The sequence below is a fragment of the Myotis yumanensis genome, unplaced genomic scaffold (genome assembly GCF_028538775.1).
Source record: "Myotis yumanensis isolate MYYU_CA2020_CCGP unplaced genomic scaffold, mMyoYum1.0.hap1 SCAF_6, whole genome shotgun sequence".
Lineage (NCBI taxonomy): Eukaryota > Metazoa > Chordata > Mammalia > Chiroptera > Vespertilionidae > Myotis > Myotis yumanensis.
Window position 1 is genome coordinate 91,665,375 of NW_027223757.1, and position 21,496 is coordinate 91,686,870.

Genomic DNA, 21,496 nt, shown 5'->3' on the forward strand with positions numbered 1-21,496 from the left:
ATATATCAAAAAAAAACTGGTGGGATGAGCTGGCCCCTTTATTTACCAAAGTTAAATGAAGCAGATTCAAGGGAAAGATTTAATCACAGGCACTTCCCAGTATACCAAGCCACTGGCACTGGCACCAACAGGTAAGGGAAAGGGGCAGGGTAGGGCCTGGAAGTTTCCACAGCCTGATCCTACCATTTTGCAGGCAAATGTGAAAAAGCAAAAATGCTGCACCACAGAATGAGTGCTGAAAGCCATTTGTTTAAGGCTAGTGGGGGTGGTTTGATCAATTTAATGTTTGTCTAATGGGGAGAAGCTTGGTTTTTAACAATTTGCTTCTTGAACTGTCCTCCAGAATGAATTAGTTCAAGAACCGAGGTTCCAATATATTAGACCAATTTCTCAGGGTTTGTGGATTATTCCCATCAGCAACACCTAGGAACCCAAACTTCATTTGTAACAGCTGTGACCCTACGGACCAGGACCCCAAGTGAACTCCTGATACCAGGGAGCAACAGGCTGGAGTCCTGGCCCTGCCCTCGCCCCTCCCCCAGTCACAGGCAGACAAGAGGTCGCAGTGGCAGTGTGGTTTATTAGTTGGGCCTTAGTACAGGCGCTGGGGCTTGCCCATGGTGCTCTTGATGTACAAAGCCCGAACGTTCTGCCAGTTCTTTTTGAGCAATGACACCAGGAAATTGACAGCTAAGTGGATGTTGTACACAAGCTCATCATCTGTCATCTTCACGTGGCCAACAGCCACCGCCAGACACAGCACCTGTGGGGAGAGGAAGGTCAGTCAGGCTGGTGGCAGACGGCCCCGTCCCTCCCAGTGAACAGTGCTTTGGCCCAGGCTCTGACCAGCTTCAACCCTGCGCAGCAACAATCACATGTCCAAAGTAACACAGAAAGGCAAATCAGGGCTCCCATTACCGTGGCTTAACTTACCTTCTTCATCTGGAACTTGATTGTGGATTTCACCTCATCCACTTTGGCCACCATGTTCTCATTGTGGGTCAACAAGGAAGGGAACTTGCCAGCCTTATTCAGGCCGGGGCCCAGGATTCGTGGGATCTGCTTGATCAGAGACTCTGAAGCCAAAAAGGCATCGTACTTCCTGCCTGGTGAGGAGAATAAGCCATTGGGAGGCCAGCCTCCAAACGAACTCTGTAACCCAACCCAGCACAGGCACCAAGTCTGCAACCCCTTCCTCACTCCAGTTTGAGGGTCTCCTCCACCCTCTGAACTCTTACTGGCAAAACATCCCCATAAAACCTGCTATCAGAAGCCAGGCCCACAATCCACGTGGCAACGGAAAACACTGGCTGATCCTGCCTTCCCACCTTCTCACTACATGACAACTGCAGGCCAGAGACTCAGAAGAAATAAATTGGAACTTGAACTAGAAATTCCAGCTCAGAACACCAGCACCCGACTAGTCAACTTAACGGAGATCGTGGGTTTGACCGACACCTAGAGGTCCCCGCCTTCTTCCCGCATAAAATCCAACCCTCGAAGCAAACAGACAAAGAACTTTCCTTAATCAAGTTAGCCAACCGCAGCACAGCCTTTGGTCACAATTCTACCCTCCTCGTCACTTTAAACCCCAAATGGTCTCAGCACCACTTTCCTCACCCCAGAACGGTCCACCCGCCCCCACTCACCCAGCTTCTTGACCAGCTTCTTATTCTTGTTGAGCTTCTTCAGCGCCTCCATGTCCATGTGCGGGATGTCCATGGCCTTGGCCTCGTCGCAGTGCTGCTGGTCCCCCAGCACGCACACGGAGAACTTGGGGCGGGGCGTGGACTTAAGCCTGTGTTTTGGGGACAGAGCAGGTCATGCCCAGCGCTGGGTGTCCAGGCAGGTGGACGGGCCTGGGGCCGCGGCAGCCAGAGCCTTACCCAGAGCCTCCGCGTTCGCCAGCAGCTAGTCTGGCTTCTCAAACTAGCCGGCGGGCTCGGCCGAGGCCTCCCCACGCCTCCCCTCTTGTTTTAAGACCCAGGGTGGGGGTCCGCCCGGCCGCGCCTGCCCGGAGCAGGGGGTCCGGACTACCCGGGCTCGCCAGTGCCGCGCGTGTCTGCCCGCCTCGGGCGCAACAGGAGCCTCGAGGGCAGAGCTGGGCACGGGGGCACGGGGGCTGGGTGGGGTCACAGCGGTGCCAACCTGACGGTGCCCGAGAAGCGTTTGTCCTTCTGAGGGTCATAGTTCTTCAGGCTGACCTGCAGCTCCACCGTCTCCAGAAACCTTAGGGAAAGTGCCAGTTAGCCGGACGCCGGGGCCCGGCCCGCCCGCGCCCGCCCCCCGCGGACCCGGCTTACTTCCGGCGCTTGCGCTGGTTCCCGTGCAGGACCTCCCGCACCGCCTCGTACAGGGTGTCGCGGGAGACTTTGCTGCTGCAAGAGGGAAGCAGGACCAGCGCTCAGGCCCGGCGCCGCGGGCCGACTCCCTCGGCCTGGCCGGAGCGGCTGGGGGCAGGTCGGAGTGGGTCCGAGAACCAGATGCAGGCCCCGCAAAGAGGGCTCCGACGGCGGCCGACCGGCAAGTAATGCCCCGCAGCCCAGCAAGGGCAAGGACCCCCGATGCCGCCCGTAGGGTCTCCATCCCCACCGGGGCGTCCGAGGTGCGGATGAGCACGGATAGCGCCCCACATGTCACTCACCTCATGGTTCCTCGCGCCGCAAAAACCGGAAAAGAGACTAACTCGGTTCGCGCATGCGCTCAAATAGGGGCCTTGTTCTCGCGAGAGATGCCTTGCGGCTTCCCGGGCGAACGCAGTCGGTCGCTCCACCCCCGGGCGCGCCGCCGTCTGCGGCCGCTGGAGGGCGCCGATGGGCTGTGGTCCGGGGCACCCTCCGACTACCCCGTTTGGCGCCAGCAGCTGCCAGGCTGGTAAGGAAGCGGCCAGGTCCAGGCGGGAGCTTCAGAAACCAAACGGACTGGCAGCGCATTGTAACGGCCGCGGAGAGGGTGTGATTCCTGCACGTCTGCCCCCAGACGTCCTCTGCCCACGTCCTCATGCACCTGCCGCACAAGCAGGCTTCACTCCCGACCTCTCTCCCTCATCTCGCTCTAAGGGGCGGGGGTGCGGGCGGGCTCGCGGCTTCCGAGGGAGTTGAGAGAAGGGACTGGTGGATAAAGCTGTGTTCTTGGCCCTGGAAGCCTGCAGTGGGGAAGAGCTGGAAAGCACTGGGATGGACCTTCCCCCCACAGTTGCTTCCTCTGTAACACCCACCGGCCGTTTCCTAGGGACGGGGCGCCTCGCTAGGGGCCATGGGAATCTGAAGGTGTCAGACAGACACGGCCGCAGTGTTGACACCCCTCTGCCCTTTCCTGTTCAACAGGCCCATCCTCCTCTGCCACAGTAACCCAGGAGTCTATCCCTACGCAAATGTCTTCCCCCCCAAAAGCCTTCCCCAATTGCAGACTCACTCCCACCCCTAAGCCCCGCCCCTACCCAACAGCTAATAGGGTGGGTGGGTGGGTGGTAGCACAGGCTCTCTGACCCACAGACTGAATGAATGAACCTCAGAACTGTACCACCTCCCTCAGAACATTTCACTGGGGAAAGATGCCCCCTGTCACTGCGCAGGTGGAGTGGTGGTAGGGGTGGGGGTGAGTTAATTTTCAACAAATACCAGAGCTAATAGGAAGGCACCACAGCTTCCAATGACACGTTATTGAACTCCCTGGTTTTTATTAAATGCCATTGATAAATTATTCAAGTCAGAACAATTCAGGGGATCATAACACGCACTGCAGCACAAGAGATTTGTGCCGAGTGCTAAGCACAGGGGTCCCCCGAGCATCATTCACTCACAGGGGTCTGCTGTGACGTTGCTGGGCTTATAGGAAAGCTGGTTGCCGAAGCCTGAGGCAGAAGTGACAAGGAGTGAGCCAGGGTCAGCAGCCCTTGGAAACCAGCTCATCCAGCCCCCTCAGCCTGTACCCTCCCTGCTGGCTGGGAGGTCAAGACGGCCTCTCTGCAGCCTGGAACAGGGAGGCAGTTGATGCCTGAATGGCCAGGTTCGGCCTTCACCCCGGGCAAGGGTCAGGGTGAGGGCAGAGTGTCCTTCAGGAAGCTGGTGTCCCCGGGTGGAAGGTCAGGGGGCCAGATGTCTCAGGGCGGCCTGCAGGGACTTCCTCATGAAAGTGGTGTTGAGCGACAGGGGGGCGGCCAGGCTCAGCCTCTGGGTCTCAGTGATCTAGGGAGAAGGAAGAATGTCAGGACTCCGGCAGCTGATCCCTCCCCTCCCATCCGACCCCCGGCCTGTTCAGAAAGGAGAGGAATCCAGGGCATAAGGACGATGGAAGGAGGCAAGGACCCCCTGAGCAATCGAACCTCATTATTTCGCTGTCTTTGGATTCAGGTGGACCTGGGCCAAATACTGCCCATCACTAAGTCAGCCACAGCAGTAACAGCTGACAGCTGAGTGCTCCCTATGCGGCAGCACGTTATATGCATTAGTTCATAAACCCTCACAACCCTCCCGGCTACAGACAGGAAACGGTGCTGCCACCTTCCTCCTGGGCCACACTTCTTCCCTGACCTGTTGCTACAACCTCCTGGCAGGTCTCCACCCTGCATCTTCCCTCCAACCCCTCCTCCTTACAGAGGCCAGAGGTTTCTCTATAAAATGCCAATCTGACCCCGGCACTCCAGCTGAAGGCCCTGGGATAACTCCGAGGCCTCATACTGGAGGCCCGCCTTGCCGGACCCAGTCTCCTATACGTGTTCCTAAGATGTGTGTTCACATATTCATTTTCCAGGGAGGAGCTATAGCTTTCATCAAATCATCAAATGGGCCTGTGACTCCCAAGAAAAGGGTAAAGAGCCAACAGCCAAGAATACCTGGCCTTCAAGATAAGTCCAAGTTTCTCACCGTAACATACAGGGCCCCTCATGAGATGCTATCGTGGCCTGGCAATGTGACCTTGGACAAGTTACAAATACCTGAGTCTCAACTTCCTTATCTATAAAACGAAGCTAATAATAGATCTTCTCATAGTGCTAATGTGTGGAGTAAACTAGGGAGTTAACATATATAAGGGCTTAGAACAGTGCCTGAGATGGAGCAGGGGCTATGCAAGTATTAGCTCTTGGTATTTTAGATCTCTAACCTCATCCCCTACCACCATCGACTCTCATATTTTTAGGCCTCAGCTACAATGAACTACCTGTACCCCTCAGACATTCACTGCATTCACTGCTTACACTGTTTCCTTTGCCTGGAATGCCCTTTCCTCCACCTCAGTCCTTAACTACCACTCACCTTTTAAGAGTCAGGAGGCCTGTCCCAATTCAAAAGGTTTAGTTGCCCCCTCTTCCTCTGTCATCAAAAGCCCCGAGTATACTCTCACCTGACTCCAACCGGATATTACAATGATCGGTTTATCATCTCTCCTTCCCCTCTTGCTAGCCCGGTGTTAGGGGAGAGGGTCAAGTTAAGGACAAGGGCTGTGATATGGTCACTGTTGATTCCCCATATGGCACCTGGCCCAGAGCGGTGTTGGCTGGATGAGCAGTCTCATTGCCTAGTCCCAGGCTTGAACTTGTGGGTTCCCTGGCTAACACTGAGGGTCTCCTCCCTGGCAAACAGATGTACGCCGCCATGGCAGGTTCCGGGCAGCAGGGCAGCCCTCATGGCCCCATCAACACTCACATTGGCCTGATACTTGTTCATCACTGTCAGCATGAGTTTGGCGTAGGCCATGGACGCAGTGGCTGCCGGCCCCTCTTTGCAGAGCCTGTCCATCAGCACACTGAACTGCTCGGGGGTCATCTCCACCTGCACACATCGGGAGGGGGAACAGCAGCACAAGAACAGGCCTTGCATTCACTTCCCAACTCTACCACTTACTAACCGGTGACCCTATGCAGATCACTTAACCAAACTAAGCCTCAGTGTCCACCTCTGTAAAATGGGGCTCATAAAATCTCACTCTGAAGCCTGTGAAAATAATTAAATGAGATAATGCACATAAAGCCTGCGCATAGGTCTCAGAAAATGGCGGCTAGCGTTGCAAAGGCTGATTAGGACCAAGGGAGGCCGAGGATCCCCAGCCTGGATCAGTGCTTGAAGACATACAGAGCGGTACTGCCAGCATAACAATAGCTCTTCATAATAATAATAATTTAATAAACATTATTATGCACCAGGCACCACTCTGAGCACTTCACACCAGTTATCCCACTTAAACCTCACCCCAGTCTTGTGTGGTAGGAGCTATCATCACTCCCCTTTAGATGAGGAAACTGAGAGAGAGGTTAGGCCAACACCTAAGTTACAAACAGATGAGGCAGAATCTTAAGTACTGATGGAAAAATTGCCAAAATATAGATTAAGTGAATAAAGCAGAATACAGCGCACTGAGCTTGGTGTTACCATCTATGTAAGAAACAAAGGAAAAGTACATCTATACATGTGTCCGTGTAAAGATAAGCCTCCCTGGGAGGGTCCCCTGAAGCTAAGAACACTGGTTCACCCCGGGGAAGGGCATGTAGACGGCTGGGGAATATTTTTCACTATTTCCTCTTTGAGCTTCTAAAATTGTGAAGATATGAATTTATTACCTATTCAAAAAGAAAACTATTTATTTATTTTGTTCATCCTCACCCGAGGATATTTTTCCATTGCTTTTTAGAGAGAGTGGAAGGGAGGGAGAAACATTGATGTGAGAGACACACCGATTGGTTGTCTCCCACAAGCAGAGCCATGGATCGAGCCTCCAGCCCAGGTAGGTGCTCTAACCACTGAACTACCAGCCAGGGGAAGTACAACTTAATTGAAACGCACATATCAGAAAGTTGCTCCCCAAGGCCACAGAGCCAGTAAGAGGCAGAGACAGATTTACCATGGAGTCAGCTCTCTGCTACCAGCCTTTGAGGCCCCAGGACTCTCCCACAGTCATGGGGCTCCCTGCTGCCGGGCAGCTGGCCTACGTGCCCCTCCATCACCAAAGGGATCAGACCCGCAGGCGCCCCACACCCATCCACAGCCCTGCAGCACTTCTCTGTCCTCTTCCCCAAGGCAGCCTGCTCACCTGCCGCTCCAGGAGTGACTGCAGCACCAGGAAAGTCTGCTCCCTCCAGGGCACCTCCAAGATCTGTCTGCGAAGCACAGGCCCCGGTGGGTAAAGCCCAGCCTCCCACTGAAGCCTGGGTATCTACTACTCCTGCCCCAAGGCAGGGCAAGGCCCTGGGGACAGCCAAGATCCCCAGCCACCAGAGGAATGAGTCAGAGCCCCCCTAATGCTCCCGGCTGCCCAGTAGTCACTGCTGCAGAGCCCATACTCGGTGCTGGGCAGGCCACAACCCAAGACCCTGGGAGCTGATAGTGAAGGATTTGGTGGTAGGATATACAAAGACCCCCTGAAAAATAGCCAGGAGTCAAGAACACATCCTGTCAGTCGGACATCCTTAGCGCTGCGGCAGCTCAGGGCTTCTGATTGGGCGGCGCTCCACCTGTGGGGGTGCACTGACCACCAGGGGGCAGTTCCTGCATTGAGCATCTGCCCCCTGGTGGTCAGTGTGCATCATAGCAAGCAGTTGTTCCGCCATTTGGTCGGTTTGCATATTAGCCTTTTATTATATAGAATGTTGATGTCCAATGGGGTCTTTTCTACTCATTATTTCTGTCTTGAATCTCCAATTTTAATACAAATTTAATAACAATTTCTGAGCATTTACTAAATGCCAAATACTGTACTGAGGTCTTTATATGGATTATCACATTTAACAGCTAGAAAAATCCTACAGAGTGAATATTATTCCCCTTTTTTTCATAAGAAGCTCTCAGAGCCTCAGAGATATGGAATAACCAGTTTGAATGACACATTTAAAAACATGACAGGTTGAGATTTGAAACTATGTCTGTCTGACTTCAGAGCCAGTGCTTTTAACCACAGTGCCAATCTCCAACTACGCTGGCAACTGCTCAGGAGCCAGGACCACCAGCCCTTCTCTGCATTCCCCAAAGCACCTGGCAGGGAAGACTGAAACTCCGGGCTTGGGAAGGGGCACAGGATGGCAACCTGCACGGGCCCAGGTGGGAAGGCAGAAGCCAGGTTCAGATAACAGCAAGGGGGGCACCTCCTGTCTTTCAGGCACCGGGCCTGGTGCCCAGTTGGCTCCAACTCCAGAATGCCAGAAACAGACTTGGCCAGGGGAGGAGTGGGGACACAGAGGCCTGAATACTCACCCCAGTATTAGAGCTTGCCTGTCTGGCTCCAGGGCCTCGTCCTTCATAAGGCTACACAGTAACTCTGTTTGAGCTGGACCTGGGTAGGGGACAGAGGAGGGGAGAAGTCTGGGGAATGGCAGGAGAGGATAGGGCTGCAGGGACAGCATGCTCAGTTCATCAAGGGGCCACTGTCAGGGAAGTAACAGCTTTTACTCATTGAATACCCAGCTTCTGCCAGGGTCACCCTGGGGGAAGGCAGGTTCTGGAATTACCTGTTTCTGGGGCCCGGAGCACGGGGCCAAGGAGGGCTCTGCAGATGGGGTGGGTATACTTGGCACAGAAGGAGGTCAGGGAAGTTGTGAGCAGGCGGGAGGCTGAGGAAGTCAGGGAGAGAATCTACAGCCAATGGGGAGGAAATGCTATTTCATTCATAACGTTTATCAGATACATATGTCAGATGGTGATATATGTTACAGAGGGAAAAGTTCTTTTATCTAGGACTCACGTGGACCCACCCATTGGAAGACACAGCTCCCTTCCCCAATCCTTCTGGAATTGGTCTGGGGTTCAAGGAGGAATCAGCTGCGGTAGATGGTCTGGGGTCCATGCCCCTCCCCTGCCAGGCTGGGACACCCTCTCCCCAGCGCACTCTCCTGAGGGCTCAGACTCTCCCCAGGGTGCTTGGCAGTCTGCGTGCACCCCAATGCACCCACCCGTCCAAGAAAGAGGCTCCTGGCCAGCACAGTGGCGTTGCTGAGGCTGAGATCTGGTGAGAGGGACAGCAGCCGGGTACAGAGCCGCAGGAGACCTGTGTCCGAGAGCTGGGGCAGCTGCAGCTGGTCACAGAGCAGGCCCACCTGCAGAGTGGCAGGGCAGGACACTCGGCTTCTCTGCCAATGGGGCAGCAGAGGGCTAGGGCGAGGACACTCCAGGGGAAGGGAAGGCTGTGAGAGCTGCCCTACGGGGTGGAGTCAGGGCTTAATAAACCCAGTCAGGGTGACCCCTGCCCGAGAGACCAAACCCAACAAAGTTCCCCTCCCAAAGTCCTTCTGAGGCAGGGAAACACAGCTAAATGGAAAAAGGCTGGGGAGACGGGATGTAAGCTCAGGGCCAGGTGATCTTCCTGGACTCACCTGGCTGGGGCTGCATTCATGGAGAAGCTGCAGCTCAACTGTGGGAGCGTCCTCCAACCCCGCCAACCCCTGGGGAGGTAAAGCCACGTTAGGACTGGCAGAGTGACGGTGACAAGTCACCGAGGCCACCCCTTCAACCGCAGTGGGTGGCTGAGGACCCCGAAGGTGCTACCAGAAGAGAGGAACCGTCAGGGCCAGACGACATATCTGCCCTTGGGCCCGAGGTGACTTGCAGTGACTGTCAGCTCTTCACTGCAAGCCCCACCCCAAACAGTCTGTGCCTCACTGCCCGGGCCTCCCCGAGCCTCAGCTCGGCTGCGGTCCAGGAAGGTGGAGGAGGCAGGGCAGGGCCACTCACCTCCCCGAAGGTCCTGAGCAGCTGCTGCAGCCTGGGAACCTGGTCCTGCAGGAGAGCTCAATCACCACCAAGCCACTGCCCGCACTGCGAAGCCCCAAGCCCACTCCCGGCTCCCTGTCCTGAGAAGGCCCAGCTGGAGGGAGCTAGTAGGCAAAGCTGATTCAAGACCATGAAACCTAGACCTTGACAAGAGCTTAAGAATTCAGACTAGACAAAGGCCATGCAAATCCAGCTGTCTCCACCTTCTTCTCTGCACCCACCCTAACGGGGTAGACCCGCCTTGGGTGGGAGGCAGGCTGGATGTGGCATCATGGCCCCACTCCCATGGGGTGGGGTGGTGGGTGGCTCTGGCACCTCTCCTCCTGGCTAGTACCCTTTAACCTCAGGTTATTGATAGTTAGCTCAAGGGTTTCCCACCTCCCATAACTCCCTTCCCCAGAGTCTGCAGAGCAGCAACTACATTTTCTTCACCCCTTGCTCCTGCCCCTTGCTCCACGGACTAGTCATTCCAACTAGGAGTGTCCCAACAGGCTCTTGCCCCGATTAAACCCCCGACTCCTGAGGGGTCACTCTAAACCCAGCCTCCCCACCCAGTACCTGGATAGCTTTGGGCAACTCCACACGCTCAGCGGGTCCCTTAGTGTCCTCCAGACCCTGAGCAGCCTCCATGCACTCAGCCCCCACCACAGGCTGGTTCTTAGTGGGGGACGTGTCTCCTCCGCCTGCCAGGGTTTCCAAAGATTCATGTTCAGCTGGCGCCTCCTCACGACTCTCCTGCTCGACCCCTTCCAAACACCGGAACCTTTTGGGGGCCCTCTCCCCCTCAGGGCTGGCAGGCTCTCCCTCGGGCTCCTTTCGTTTCCCCGGCCGCTGGGAGTACTTGTCCTCCTCCTCCTTCTTCTCCTCTTCCTCTTCAGGGTCTGGAGGCTGGGTGGACTTTAACCTCCTGGCCCCTGGACTCAGCTGCCTGCACAGGTCTCGGAGCTGACGCTGGCACCTTTCAGTCAGTGGGGACGCTCCCTCAGTGGAGACCCCACCATCCAGATCCCTTCGCAGCAGTTCCCCCAGGGCCTGGAGCCAGGCGTCAGGGTCGGGGCTTGGGTCCTGCCGGGCGATCTGCAGCAGAGGGAGCAGCCTGTCCTCAGGCAGCGCCGGCCTAACAGCCATCAGCAGGGTCATCAGGTTCCGCTGGCATAACCGAGGCAATCGCAGCAGCAGTGGTTTCCTGGGCAGCAGAGGGAGGCAAACAGTTAAGAGTCCTATTGAGCCCAGCTGATATGGCTCAGTGATTGAGCACCATCACAGGCACCGAGAGGTCCTGGGTTCGAACCCTGGTCAGGGCACATGCCCAGGTTGCAGGCTCGATCCCCAGTAGGGGTGTGCAGGAGGCAGCCGATCAATGATTCTCTCTCATCGATGTTTCTCTCTCTCTCCCTCTCCCTTTCTCTCTCAAAAAACAAACCAACCATCAACAAACACTTTTTTTTTTTTAAGAATCCTATTGAGAGGAACACAAGGCAAACTGGGCAGAGCTAGAGGCTCGATGGCAATGGACAGACAGGGGGCTGGGAGGCAGTGCCTGTGAGTCAGTATGGACGGAGAGGGGACAGCATGGGAGTCATTCACAAGTGTGCACTGAGCACCTATTCCACGCTGGGCCCTGCGCTTTGACATTTCCTACTCCAGCTCAAAAATTCACGCTGAACTTCTCTAGAACAGACCCACAATTGTTTTACGTAAAAAAAAGACGTAAAAGGACTCCAAGGTGCCGTGCAATGCTGCCTTGGCCCCGTGCTCCACCGGCCATGCCCTGGAAGCCACAGGGTGACCTCTGTCCAGCTCTGATGCTCCTCCCACCACGATGAGCTCCTGAGATGCAGACAATGCTCTCCTTCCTGCGCCCGGCACCAGCGTGGCACCAGCCCTCGCAGGCACCTGGTGCACGTTTACTGAATGACCTAACTCTGAGAGTGCGTGTCCAGGTATCAGCAAGGGCTGCTGTGGACGGAGCAGTGCAGCTGTCTGTAATGTTGTGAAGGCACAAATCCAGATGCCGTGTGACCTGCGGCTTGTTGGGGAGGCAAGCAAGTCATGGGTGCATCCAGTCCACCACCCAGCAGGCCTCTGCTCCTCTCCATACACAACTTTGCAGAGCTGTGCAACATCACACACAGAGGGACTTGGGGTGTGTGTGAGAGAGAGAAAAAGCATCTTTTCTTTGTGGAAAACAAACACTAAGTAAGAGAGAAAACTAGAGTGTAAGTTAAAATGATGGTCAAGTTGTGGTGAAAGATCCTAGGAGCAGAGGTGAGGAAGACCCTATTTAAAGGGCTTTTAACTTTTTTGTGTCCATGGACCCCCTTATCAGAACCTGTTAAATGCATAAAATACATAGAATTACGAAAGAAACCAATGATACTGAAGTGCAGTTCTATCCAGCGATCTTGGGTTAAGTCTCCCCTCCTCCTACTCTGCCCAGAAAAAGTCAGACAGCTAGAAAACATTTCTATAGCCTCCAATTTGGGGGTTTTGAAAGATCTCTTGACACATCTCATTAAATAAATTTGAAGTGGAGTGTGGGAAGAAAATATAACAACTTCTGTTACTACTTATCTAAAACACAAGAAATTAGGTATTAAAAAATTTTTTTTAAATTTGGGATTCAAACCCATGCAGTTTGGATCCTCCCTTCAGAGAGGAAGGGAGAAGGAGAGATAGACAGAAACATCAATAATGAAAGGGAATCATTTGCTTTCTGCCTCCTGCATGCCCCCGACTGGGGATGGAGCCGGCAACCCATGATCTCCTGGTTCAGAGGTCGACACTCAACCACTGAGCCACGCCGGACAGGCTATTACAAAATTATAATATATGGATTGGCCCTCCATGTTCGACTCCAGCCTAATCTAAGGTAGGGGTGTCCAAGAGTGGAAGGCGGGCTCTTCAGAACCTAGAGGCTGCAGGTGGCACCTCACTCACTTTTTAAAAAGTATGTTATTTTGCCCTAGCCGGTTTGGCTCAGTGAGTGGAGCATCGGCCTGTGGACTGAAGGGTCCCGGGTTCAGGGGGCTGCAGGAGGCAGCCCATCAATGGTTCTCTCTCATCATTGATGTTTCTATCTCTCTCTCCCTTCCTCTCTGAAATCAATAAAAAGATGTATATTAAAAAAATATTTTTTTAAAAAGGAACACCATTCCTGCCAGTGTGGCTCAGCAGTTGAGCATCAACCAAGGAACACCGAGGTCACAGTTCCATCCCTGTCAGGGCTCATGCCCAGGTTTCGGGCTCGATCCCCATTGATCATGCAAGAGGCAGCCGATCAATGGTTCTCTCTCATCATTGATGTTTCTATCTCTCTCCCTTCCTTTCTGAAATCAGTAAAAATATATTTTTTTAAAAGAACACCATCCCTATGGAAAATGATCTTGCCCTAAAATGTATGTTACGCTTTGAAAAAATGATATAAAGCCACCACAACCAGATGTTTATTGGCATTTATCGCACTTTAAAATTTAATTTTTGTATACTTTATTATGTATGTACTTCAACACCTAAGTACACTTTACACATAAGTACGCCTATGCTGAAGGTACGAGTTCGGTATTTATAGAGACAGAATATGCTATCAAAACCTATTGGGGTCGCCCGGCCGGGTGCCCAGTTGGTGGGCGCGCCTGGGTGCACCAAGAAGGCTGGGCACACACCTAGATGCCGGCTGATCCCGGCCTGGGCGTGCAGGGGAGGCCACCGGTCCATGTTTCTCTCCCCCTCCCTCCTCTCTCTCTAAAACCAATAACCATCCTCGGGGGAGGACTTTAAAAATCGACTTGAGTCCACTGACTTACACTTACTCGCTTACCCCGGCCGCAGTGTCTCAGGCCCCGGTCCCCGCACAAACCGCGCAAAGGCCGTCACTCCATGCGGTACCCGCGCGCGGCCGGGACCTCTCCGCGCCCCAGCAGCCCCGCTAGCCCAGCCGGAGGGCCCGCGCCCGCGGTGGAGGGTGATGTGCGCGCGGCCGGGACCTCTCCCCGCCCCGGCAGCCCCGCTAGCCCAGCCGGAGGGCCCGCGCCCGCGGTGGAGGGTGATGTGCGCGCGGCCGGGACCGCTCCGCGCCCCAGCAGCCCCGCTAGCCCAGCCGGAGGGCCCGCGCCCGCGGTGGAGGGTGATGTGCGCGCGGCCGGGACCTGTCCCCGCCCCGGCAGCCCCGCTAGCCAAGCCGGAGGGGCCGCGCCCGCGGTGGAGGGTGACGCGCGCGGCGCTACTTACAGCAGCAGCCGGGCGTCCGGGCCCTCCGCGACCGGCTCCTCCCGGCACAGCGCCTCCAGGACTCGGCCCCAGGCGAAGGGCTCCCCGCCGCGGCCGCCCAGCGTCCGCAGCACCCCCAGGCCGCGCCGCGCCCCGTCGGGTCCCGCCTGCAGCGCCCGCAGCAGGAGGCGGGCGGGGGCCTCGAGCTGAGCCCAGGGCGCCGGGTCCGCGCTCTCAGCCGGAGCGGGCGCCGCCTTCGGGGCTGCCATGCCCGGGACCCGCGCCCCAGCCCAGCCTCGCTCGGTTTCGGGCCTCAGCTCCGCGGCCGGAGGAAGGGAGGACTCCGGTACTCGCCCTCCCGCGCGCCGCACTCCCTCCTCGGCGCTCCAAGGACACCCAGCCCGGCCGCCCGGGAGACGCACGCCATCTGAACAGGGAGCGAGGTGAGCGGGGCGGGGCGTGCGCTCCGTGGGGCGGGGCGCGAGGGCAGGCCGGAAGGGGCGGGGCCACGGCTAAGGGGGTTGTTTGTGGGCGGGGTCACATCGGCGATGGTGGGCGGGGCGGGGCGGGGCGGGGCAGCTCGGCTGCGCCCTTAACCTTCCTCCACTGCTCTGGGCAGTAGGAGGATGGGGGTGCAGAATGGATGTCAGGGATCCTGTTGTACTTCAGGATCCAACCACATTTAATTTTATCTGACTCCCATGTTGCTTGTAGACTATGGGCTCTGTGGTAGGATTAGATCACAATTTACCACCCCATCGTCCTCTCCGGAAACATTGGATGTACACATATCCCTGAGAATGGGGTCGCAGCAAAAGCTAAGGCCCTCCAGATGGCCAAAGGCTTTGCTTGGACTTCCTCCTAAAGACGAAGCAGCAGCCTTGCTCTGATTGTTTATAAGGGACTAGGTGGCCACCCTCGCAGGGTTTCAGTTGAAGGACATCTGCTGGAGGAGGCAGGCTTTGGGCAAAGGGGGGAGCAATATTGAGATTTATAAGAAATACACATGTTTGGTTATTCAGATGACTGAAATATACTTGTCAGACATATTTGGTCTCCATCCACAGTTTCTGGCATACAGCTCCCAAACCCTTCAAAACTTCCTGTGACAAGAGCAACAAAGGTGTCTCTGATTATGTTAATGAGGTGACTTTGGGTTCAGTCCCACGTCTGATTCCCAGGAGGGAAAAGGGGGGCGGTGCTTTAGGTCCAGTCGATCACCAATGGCCAATAAGTTAGTCAATCATGATTACCTATTTTTTTTTAAATATTTACTATTGGGATTTTTATTTATTTATTTTTATTGTTAATCCTCGCCTGAGGATGTGATATTTTCCCATTGATTTTTATGGAGGGTGGAAGAGAGAGGGAAAGACAGAGAAACATTGATGTGAGAGAAACACGTGGACTGGTCGCCTCCAGCACAAGCCCTGACCAGGGCCTGGGCCGGGGAGGAGCCTGTAACCGAGGTACATGCCCTTGACTGGAATCGAACCTGGGACCCTTTGGTCCGCAGGCCGACGCTCTACCCCAGCCGTGGGCAAACTACGGCCCACGGGCCGGATCCGGCTCGTTTGAAATGAATAAAACTAAAAAAAAAAAAGACCGTACCCTTTTATGTAATGATGTTTACTTTGAATTTATATTAGTTCACACAAACACTCCATCCATGCTTTTGTTCCGGCCCTCCGGTCCAGTCTAAGAACCCATTGTGGCCCTAGAGTCAAAAAGTTTGCCCACCCCTGCTCTACCCACTGAGCAACATCAGCCAGGGCCATGATTACCTATTGAAGCCTCCAAAAAAAGAATACCTCCTGGCCTTGTTCCTTGAGCTTCCACGTTGGGGAACCAGAACACTTTCACCTTGCTGGGCCCCAAACTCCAGCACAGCAACTTCTTCCTTTGAGACCTCGCCCTATGTATCTCTCCACCTGCCTGGTGATTCACGTTCTTTAGTTTCCTTGCTAATGGATCGGTAATCTAGTGAGCACACGGGTTTTCTTGAGTCCTGTGAGCTGTTCTAGCAAATTAATTGAACCCAAGGGAGGGCGCATGGGGCTCTCTGATGTGAAGCCAGTGGGTAGGAAGCCCGTGGGTGGGCTTGCACGACTGGCTCTGAAGTGGACGGTGGTCTGTGGGACTGAGCCCGTTACCTACGGAACCTGATTCTATCTCCCGCGTAGATGGTGTCAGAATTGAGTTGACCTCTCGGACTCCTGCTGCTTGGGAATTGCTTGCTGGTGTGGGGAAGCCTCCACACATCAAACATTGGAATTGGGTCGCTGAACCCCTTCCGGAGGGATCACTGTAGAGGACAGGAATAAAGGGAGAGGGGAGAAGAGCACCATGGCGCCCCATAAGCCCTACTTAGGGTGTCAGCTTGTATTTCACATCCTCCAAACTTTGCTGCCACACACACACCCATTCATTCAACAAATCTTTACTGTGCACCTAGGGCTGGGGATTCAGGGAATAAAACAAAGACCCTTGCTCACCTTGTTGCTGACACTCAAGTGAGGAGAGACAGGCAACTGAATAAATAATAGAAAGTTTGATGGTGATAGTGCTTTTAGAGGTCTGGGGGAGACTATTTCAGACAGAGGAACAGCAAATGCAAAGGCCCTGGGGCAGAAATGTGGCTGGAGCAGAGTATACTTGTTGGGAAGTAATAGGAGATAAGATCAGAGAAATAGCCAGATTTTATGAGGTTTGGTTTTTTTTCCTTCCAAGGACATATTTTCCTTGAATTTTAGAGAGAGGGGGAGGGAGAGAGAGAGAGAAATATTGATCTGTTGGCTCCCCTACACATTCCAACCAGGGATGGAACCCACAACCTGGGTATTTGCCCTGACTGGGAATCGAATCCACCATCTTTTGTTGCATGGGACACAACCCCAACCCACTGAGCCACACACCCCAGGCTTATGGGGTTTTGAGGTCATAGTGAGGACCTTGGCATTTCCTCTGAACAGTATGGGAAGCCATAGGAATGTTTTGAGCTGGATCCAATTTCCATTGGAGCCAAAATTTAAATTTCCCCCCAAATAATTTCAAGGGAGCTGCTTCACAAAAGCCAAAGTAGCAGCAAAGGGATTTTTTAAAAAATATATATTTTTATTGATTTCAGGGAGGAAAGGAGAGGGAGAGAGAGAAACATCAATGATGAGAGAGAATCATTGATCGGCTGCCTCCTGCACGCCCCACACTGCGGATCAAGACTGCAATCCGGGCATGTGCCCTGATCAGGAATCAAAACCTGACCAGGTCCATAGGCCAATGCTCACACACTGAGCCACGTCAGCCGGGCAGCAATTTTAACTTTATAGATGTTTTCGGTCCTCAAATGACCAGCTGCTGCTGGGCCTGACCCTGACCAGTAGTGGGCAGAGCCAAGAATGCTAAGCAGCCTTCAGTGTCTTGCCCACTCTCAACTACCAACTTTACTTCATGTTGGTTCTGGTTTGTGCCCACCAAGTTCTGCATTCTTTTTGTTTTGTTTTGTTAATCCTCACCTAAGGATATTTTTCTTTTAAAAAAATATATTTTATTGATTTTTTACAAAGAGGAAGGGAGAGGGATAGAAAGTTAGAAACATCGATGAGAGAGAAACATCGATCAGCTGCCTCCTGCACACTCCCCACTGGGGATGTGCCCGCAACCAAGGTACATGCCCTTGACTGGAATCGAACCTGAGACCCTTGAGTCTGCAGGCCGATGCTCTATCCACTGAGCCAAACCGGTTAGGGCGGATATTTTTCCATTGAGAATGGAAGGAACGGGGAGAGACAGAGAGAGAAACATCAATGTGGGAGATCTATTGGTGGCATCCTGCACTAGGGCCAGGGACCAAGCCTGTAACCAAGGTACACGCCCTTGATCAGAATTGAATCTGCAAGCCTCAGTCCTCAGGCCGAGGCTCTATCCACTGAGCAAACCAGCTAGGGCTAGTTCTGCATTCTTGACAATGCAAGGAGAGCAGGGAGGGAAGTTCTAAGCGTGGATTCATGAACCCTGGGGGATCCTCTGCACACTTTTATGGGGTCTGTGATGTCATTGCTATTTTCATAATTCTAAAATGTTACCTGCCCTTTGCACTCATTCTCTTATGAGTGTTCAGTAACGTTTTCCAGAGGCTAAGTGGTGGGTGACCCTGCAACAGGCTGAATGCAGAAGCCGCCTTTGGTTGGGGGGAGGGACGCCTGGGCTATGGGCAGACACTCCTCAGATACCAGCCGGTGGCTTAGGTGCATTTTATTGGTTTTCTGTCAGAATCCTTCTACAAAAGGGCAAAGTTAAAATCCAAGTCCCTAGTAAGGCAGTGAGAACCCTCCCCTTTGCCCAGAGCCCTCCACCCTTCTCATGTTCATGGAGGTGGAGAGGGGGCTAATTCCATCCCTCTTAGTGGGCTCCGTTAACGTCATAGATCTCATACAAGTTTTACCTTTGTCACAGACATGTGTTAGAAGCCCCAAAAGGGGAAAGACCTTCCCCCTAGCACACCCTGCCCCTCAGCCCCACCCCCACCCCCCACACGTTGGTCCTGGCTGCAGGAGCCGGCCATTAAGAACTGGTGCGATCCAGGAGGAGCTCTAACCCCAAGAAGGCCGCGGCGGCCAGGTTATAATCCAGGAACATCCCGTCCTCCAGCAGCACTGCGGGGCCCAGCACCTGGGAGGAGAGAGGTCAGTGAGAAGCGATCTGCTTCAGCCTCAACTGACTCAGGAGCAGGGACCTGGGCTCACACTTAAGATCGCACAAAGGTGCCACACGTAAGTGGGCTCCATTACCGTCATAGATATCATGCAGGTCTCACATGTGTCACAGGCGTGTTAGAAACCATGACCACCCACATCCCTGCTGTTACCATCTCACTCCCCGAGGCCAGCTGTGTGCAGTCTGGGCCGGGGGGAGCCGAGGACGGGGCCGTGTCCGGGAGCTGGTGCAGGTAAATGCAGTCAGACTTGAAGGGGCAGCGGCCACTCCCCCGCGCAAAGTACCGGCATCGGATCTGGCTAAGAGGAGAGGACACGCCTTCAGCCCTGTTGCCCAGGGACAGGGGCACGCGCGGCTGACACACAGGGCTGGTAGGTTGGACACAGCACGGAGGCACCGCGGTGCTGATGCTACACTTATTACATCGGCTTCCAGCAGGTGGCAGGGGAGTCTCAGGGGCGCCTTTCTCCCATCCCCACAGTCCAGCCTCGGCAGCAGTGACGCCGGGCCTCTCTTTCCTCCTGAGCTGGTTTCAGTAATGCCACCAAAGGGGGGATGGCAGATAACCTACCGTGTCTCTGTAACCAAGTCAGAACATCGTCCTGTCCGAGGGGTAGTCTTACGATTTGCTAATTGCTGGTTAATGAAATGGGTTAAGAAGTTTCCCACTTCTGAGATTTCAAGTTTACTCAGTGAAAGGGCAGACACAGGAGGGGTTTGTGGGCAACTTGTGATCCCCTTAAGTATGACCAGCTTTCTTCCTGTGAGGGAGACGGGTAGAGGGACAGAGTGCATGTCTGCAGCCTCTTCCCTGCATTGTCACGGCTGGATTCCAACACAGTGTCTTTCCCACTTCCTCCGGTCCAGGGACCGCAGGACCCCACTGGCCACCCACGCTGGAAGCCATCCCTCCCTCCCCTCCCCCGCCCCTCCCCCTCCCCTCCCATCTGACCAAAGCTAGCACCAGGACCGCTCCATCCCAATAGCCTTTCAGCTGGTGCACATTCCCACCAGCTTCCCCCCACCCCAGCCCCCACCCCGCCATGACAGGAGCAGCCCTGCGGTCACCAATGCTGAAACATTAGTCATCTTACAGTTTCCTTTCCACCGCGTGGGCAGTCGGCCACCCAGGTCTGGCCCTTCTTCCTCTCAAGTCAGTATCTCCCCCCGCCCCCCCAACACACGCACACGCACACACTCCTCCTAGCACGCACTGTGAGTCACAATGCCTGGTGCACACCGCCCCCCCCCCCCCACGCACACGCACACGCACACGCACACACTCCTTCTAGCGCGCACTGTGAGTCACAATGCCTGGTGCAAACCCACTTCCTCACGCACGGCACACAGACCAGGCCTCAGTTTCTTGCTCTGCAGTTTAGGGACAGTAAGAGCCCCCACTTTGTGGAGCTCATGGTGTGTACAAGTCTGTCTACATAATAGCCCTCCATCTACCTGGTCCCTCTCACACCCGGGCCTGGGTGCTCCCAGCTGCCAGCATTCCCCACCTGGACCTCTCCCTGCCTGGGGGTCTCCTCCCCTGAGGACCCCACTCTGTGCAGCACCAGCGCAGACCCTCCCCTCTGTGACACTCAGCCACGTCTCTGTGCCAGTCACTTTGTTGATGGGGCGGTTACAGTTCTTGGGGAAATCCAGGTGTCTTCCCAACAAGGCTGAATGTCTTATAGTGGACTAGACCTCCTGTATCCCACCCTTTATCCAAAGATACTTTGCATAGAGCAAGTGCAATAAACTCTTTGGGAAGGTGAAATTAAGACAGATTTTGGATAAATGCCTACCTTTCCCAAGAGATGAAAAACTGCCCACATGTCCCTGTCTCCAAGGGCTGCCTGTTAGTCTCCTCAGAGACCCCTGTTTTCAAAGATCATCCAAGCAAACAACATATATTCATACCAATTTGCTTTTCTGCTTTAAAGCAATCTATACATATAAAAGCCTATGTGACCGTTATGATGGAACAACCAGAACGACCGGTCGCTATGACGCGCACTGACCACCAGGGGGCAGACGCCCAATGCAGGAGCTGCCCCCAGCCTACAGGCTCCCATTGCTGATGGGGCCTGCCGGCCAACCTCCTGGTCTCTCCCCCCGGCCAGCAGGCCCCGATTGCCCAATTGGGGCCGGCCCCCAGGCTGGGACAGGGAACCGGGGGTGGGTGGCAGCAGACACAGCCCCTTTCCCAGGGGGACCGAGGGCCGGCTCCCTCCTCGGGACCAGCGGCCAACCTCCCGGGTTCCTCCCCCTGTCCCTCCCCCTGGCCAGCAGACCCTGATTGGCCTGCCTGCCCACAGAGGTGGCAGTTGGCCCCTCCCCCTGGCTGGCAGGTCCCAATTGCCTGATTGGGCCTGGGGCCTGGGGAACTGGGGGTGGTGGTGGCAGACGCAGGCAGCAGGCAGCGAGGAAAGGAGGAAGTGGGGGAGGCGGGGAGGCAGGGAGGCGGGGAACTGCGTGGCAGCAGTAAGTGGGCGGCGAGGGAAGGAGGAGGCGGGGAACCTGATCAGCCCTGATCGCCAGCCAGGCCTAGGGACTCCACCCGTGCACCAATTTCGTGCACCAGGCCCCTAGTCTGCAATAAATGCCAGGCAGACTGAGTGGCCTGTATCACTTCTGAGCTAGGCTGGAAGAGAAACCGCAGTCTATTTATTGGGCTCTTGGAAATAGTGGAAACAGCTCAGCCCCTCGCCTGCCATCTCCATCACTCTGAACCTCCAGGATCTGGGGGACCTGGGTGGGGAACCATGGCCAAGTTGGAATGGGTCAGGGGCAGTCCTCGCTCTTCCCTAACCCCCACCCCCCCTTCCAGCCTCACCTGGTCCGAGCCTTGAAGTTCCTGATGAGTTGCTCCTTCTCGGCCCCCT

General features: G+C 55.0%; 2 protein-coding genes across 2 annotated transcripts; both read right to left on the minus strand.

Annotated features, from left to right (window-relative positions):
* Positions 1-560: 560 nt before the first annotated feature.
* Positions 561-2,681, minus strand: RPL10A (ribosomal protein L10a). The gene is made up of 6 exons (XM_070418713.1): positions 2,645-2,681; positions 2,304-2,378; positions 2,149-2,229; positions 1,650-1,798; positions 934-1,106; positions 561-763 (listed from the first exon to the last, which is right to left on the minus strand). The coding sequence occupies exons 1-6, from the start codon at positions 2,647-2,649 to the stop codon at positions 593-595; spliced, it is 654 nt and encodes a 217-aa protein (XP_070274814.1). The 5' UTR covers positions 2,650-2,681; the 3' UTR covers positions 561-592.
* An 811-nt stretch (positions 2,682-3,492) lies between these two features.
* FANCE (FA complementation group E) lies at positions 3,493-14,341 on the minus strand. The gene is made up of 10 exons (XM_070418714.1): positions 13,926-14,341; positions 10,254-10,881; positions 9,657-9,701; positions 9,299-9,367; positions 8,879-9,022; positions 8,438-8,561; positions 8,184-8,262; positions 7,027-7,093; positions 5,646-5,771; positions 3,493-4,187 (listed from the first exon to the last, which is right to left on the minus strand). Exons 1-10 carry the CDS (start codon positions 14,171-14,173, stop codon positions 4,086-4,088), a joined length of 1,632 nt encoding a protein of 543 aa, XP_070274815.1. The 5' UTR covers positions 14,174-14,341; the 3' UTR covers positions 3,493-4,085.
* Positions 14,342-21,496: the final 7,155 nt, after the last annotated feature.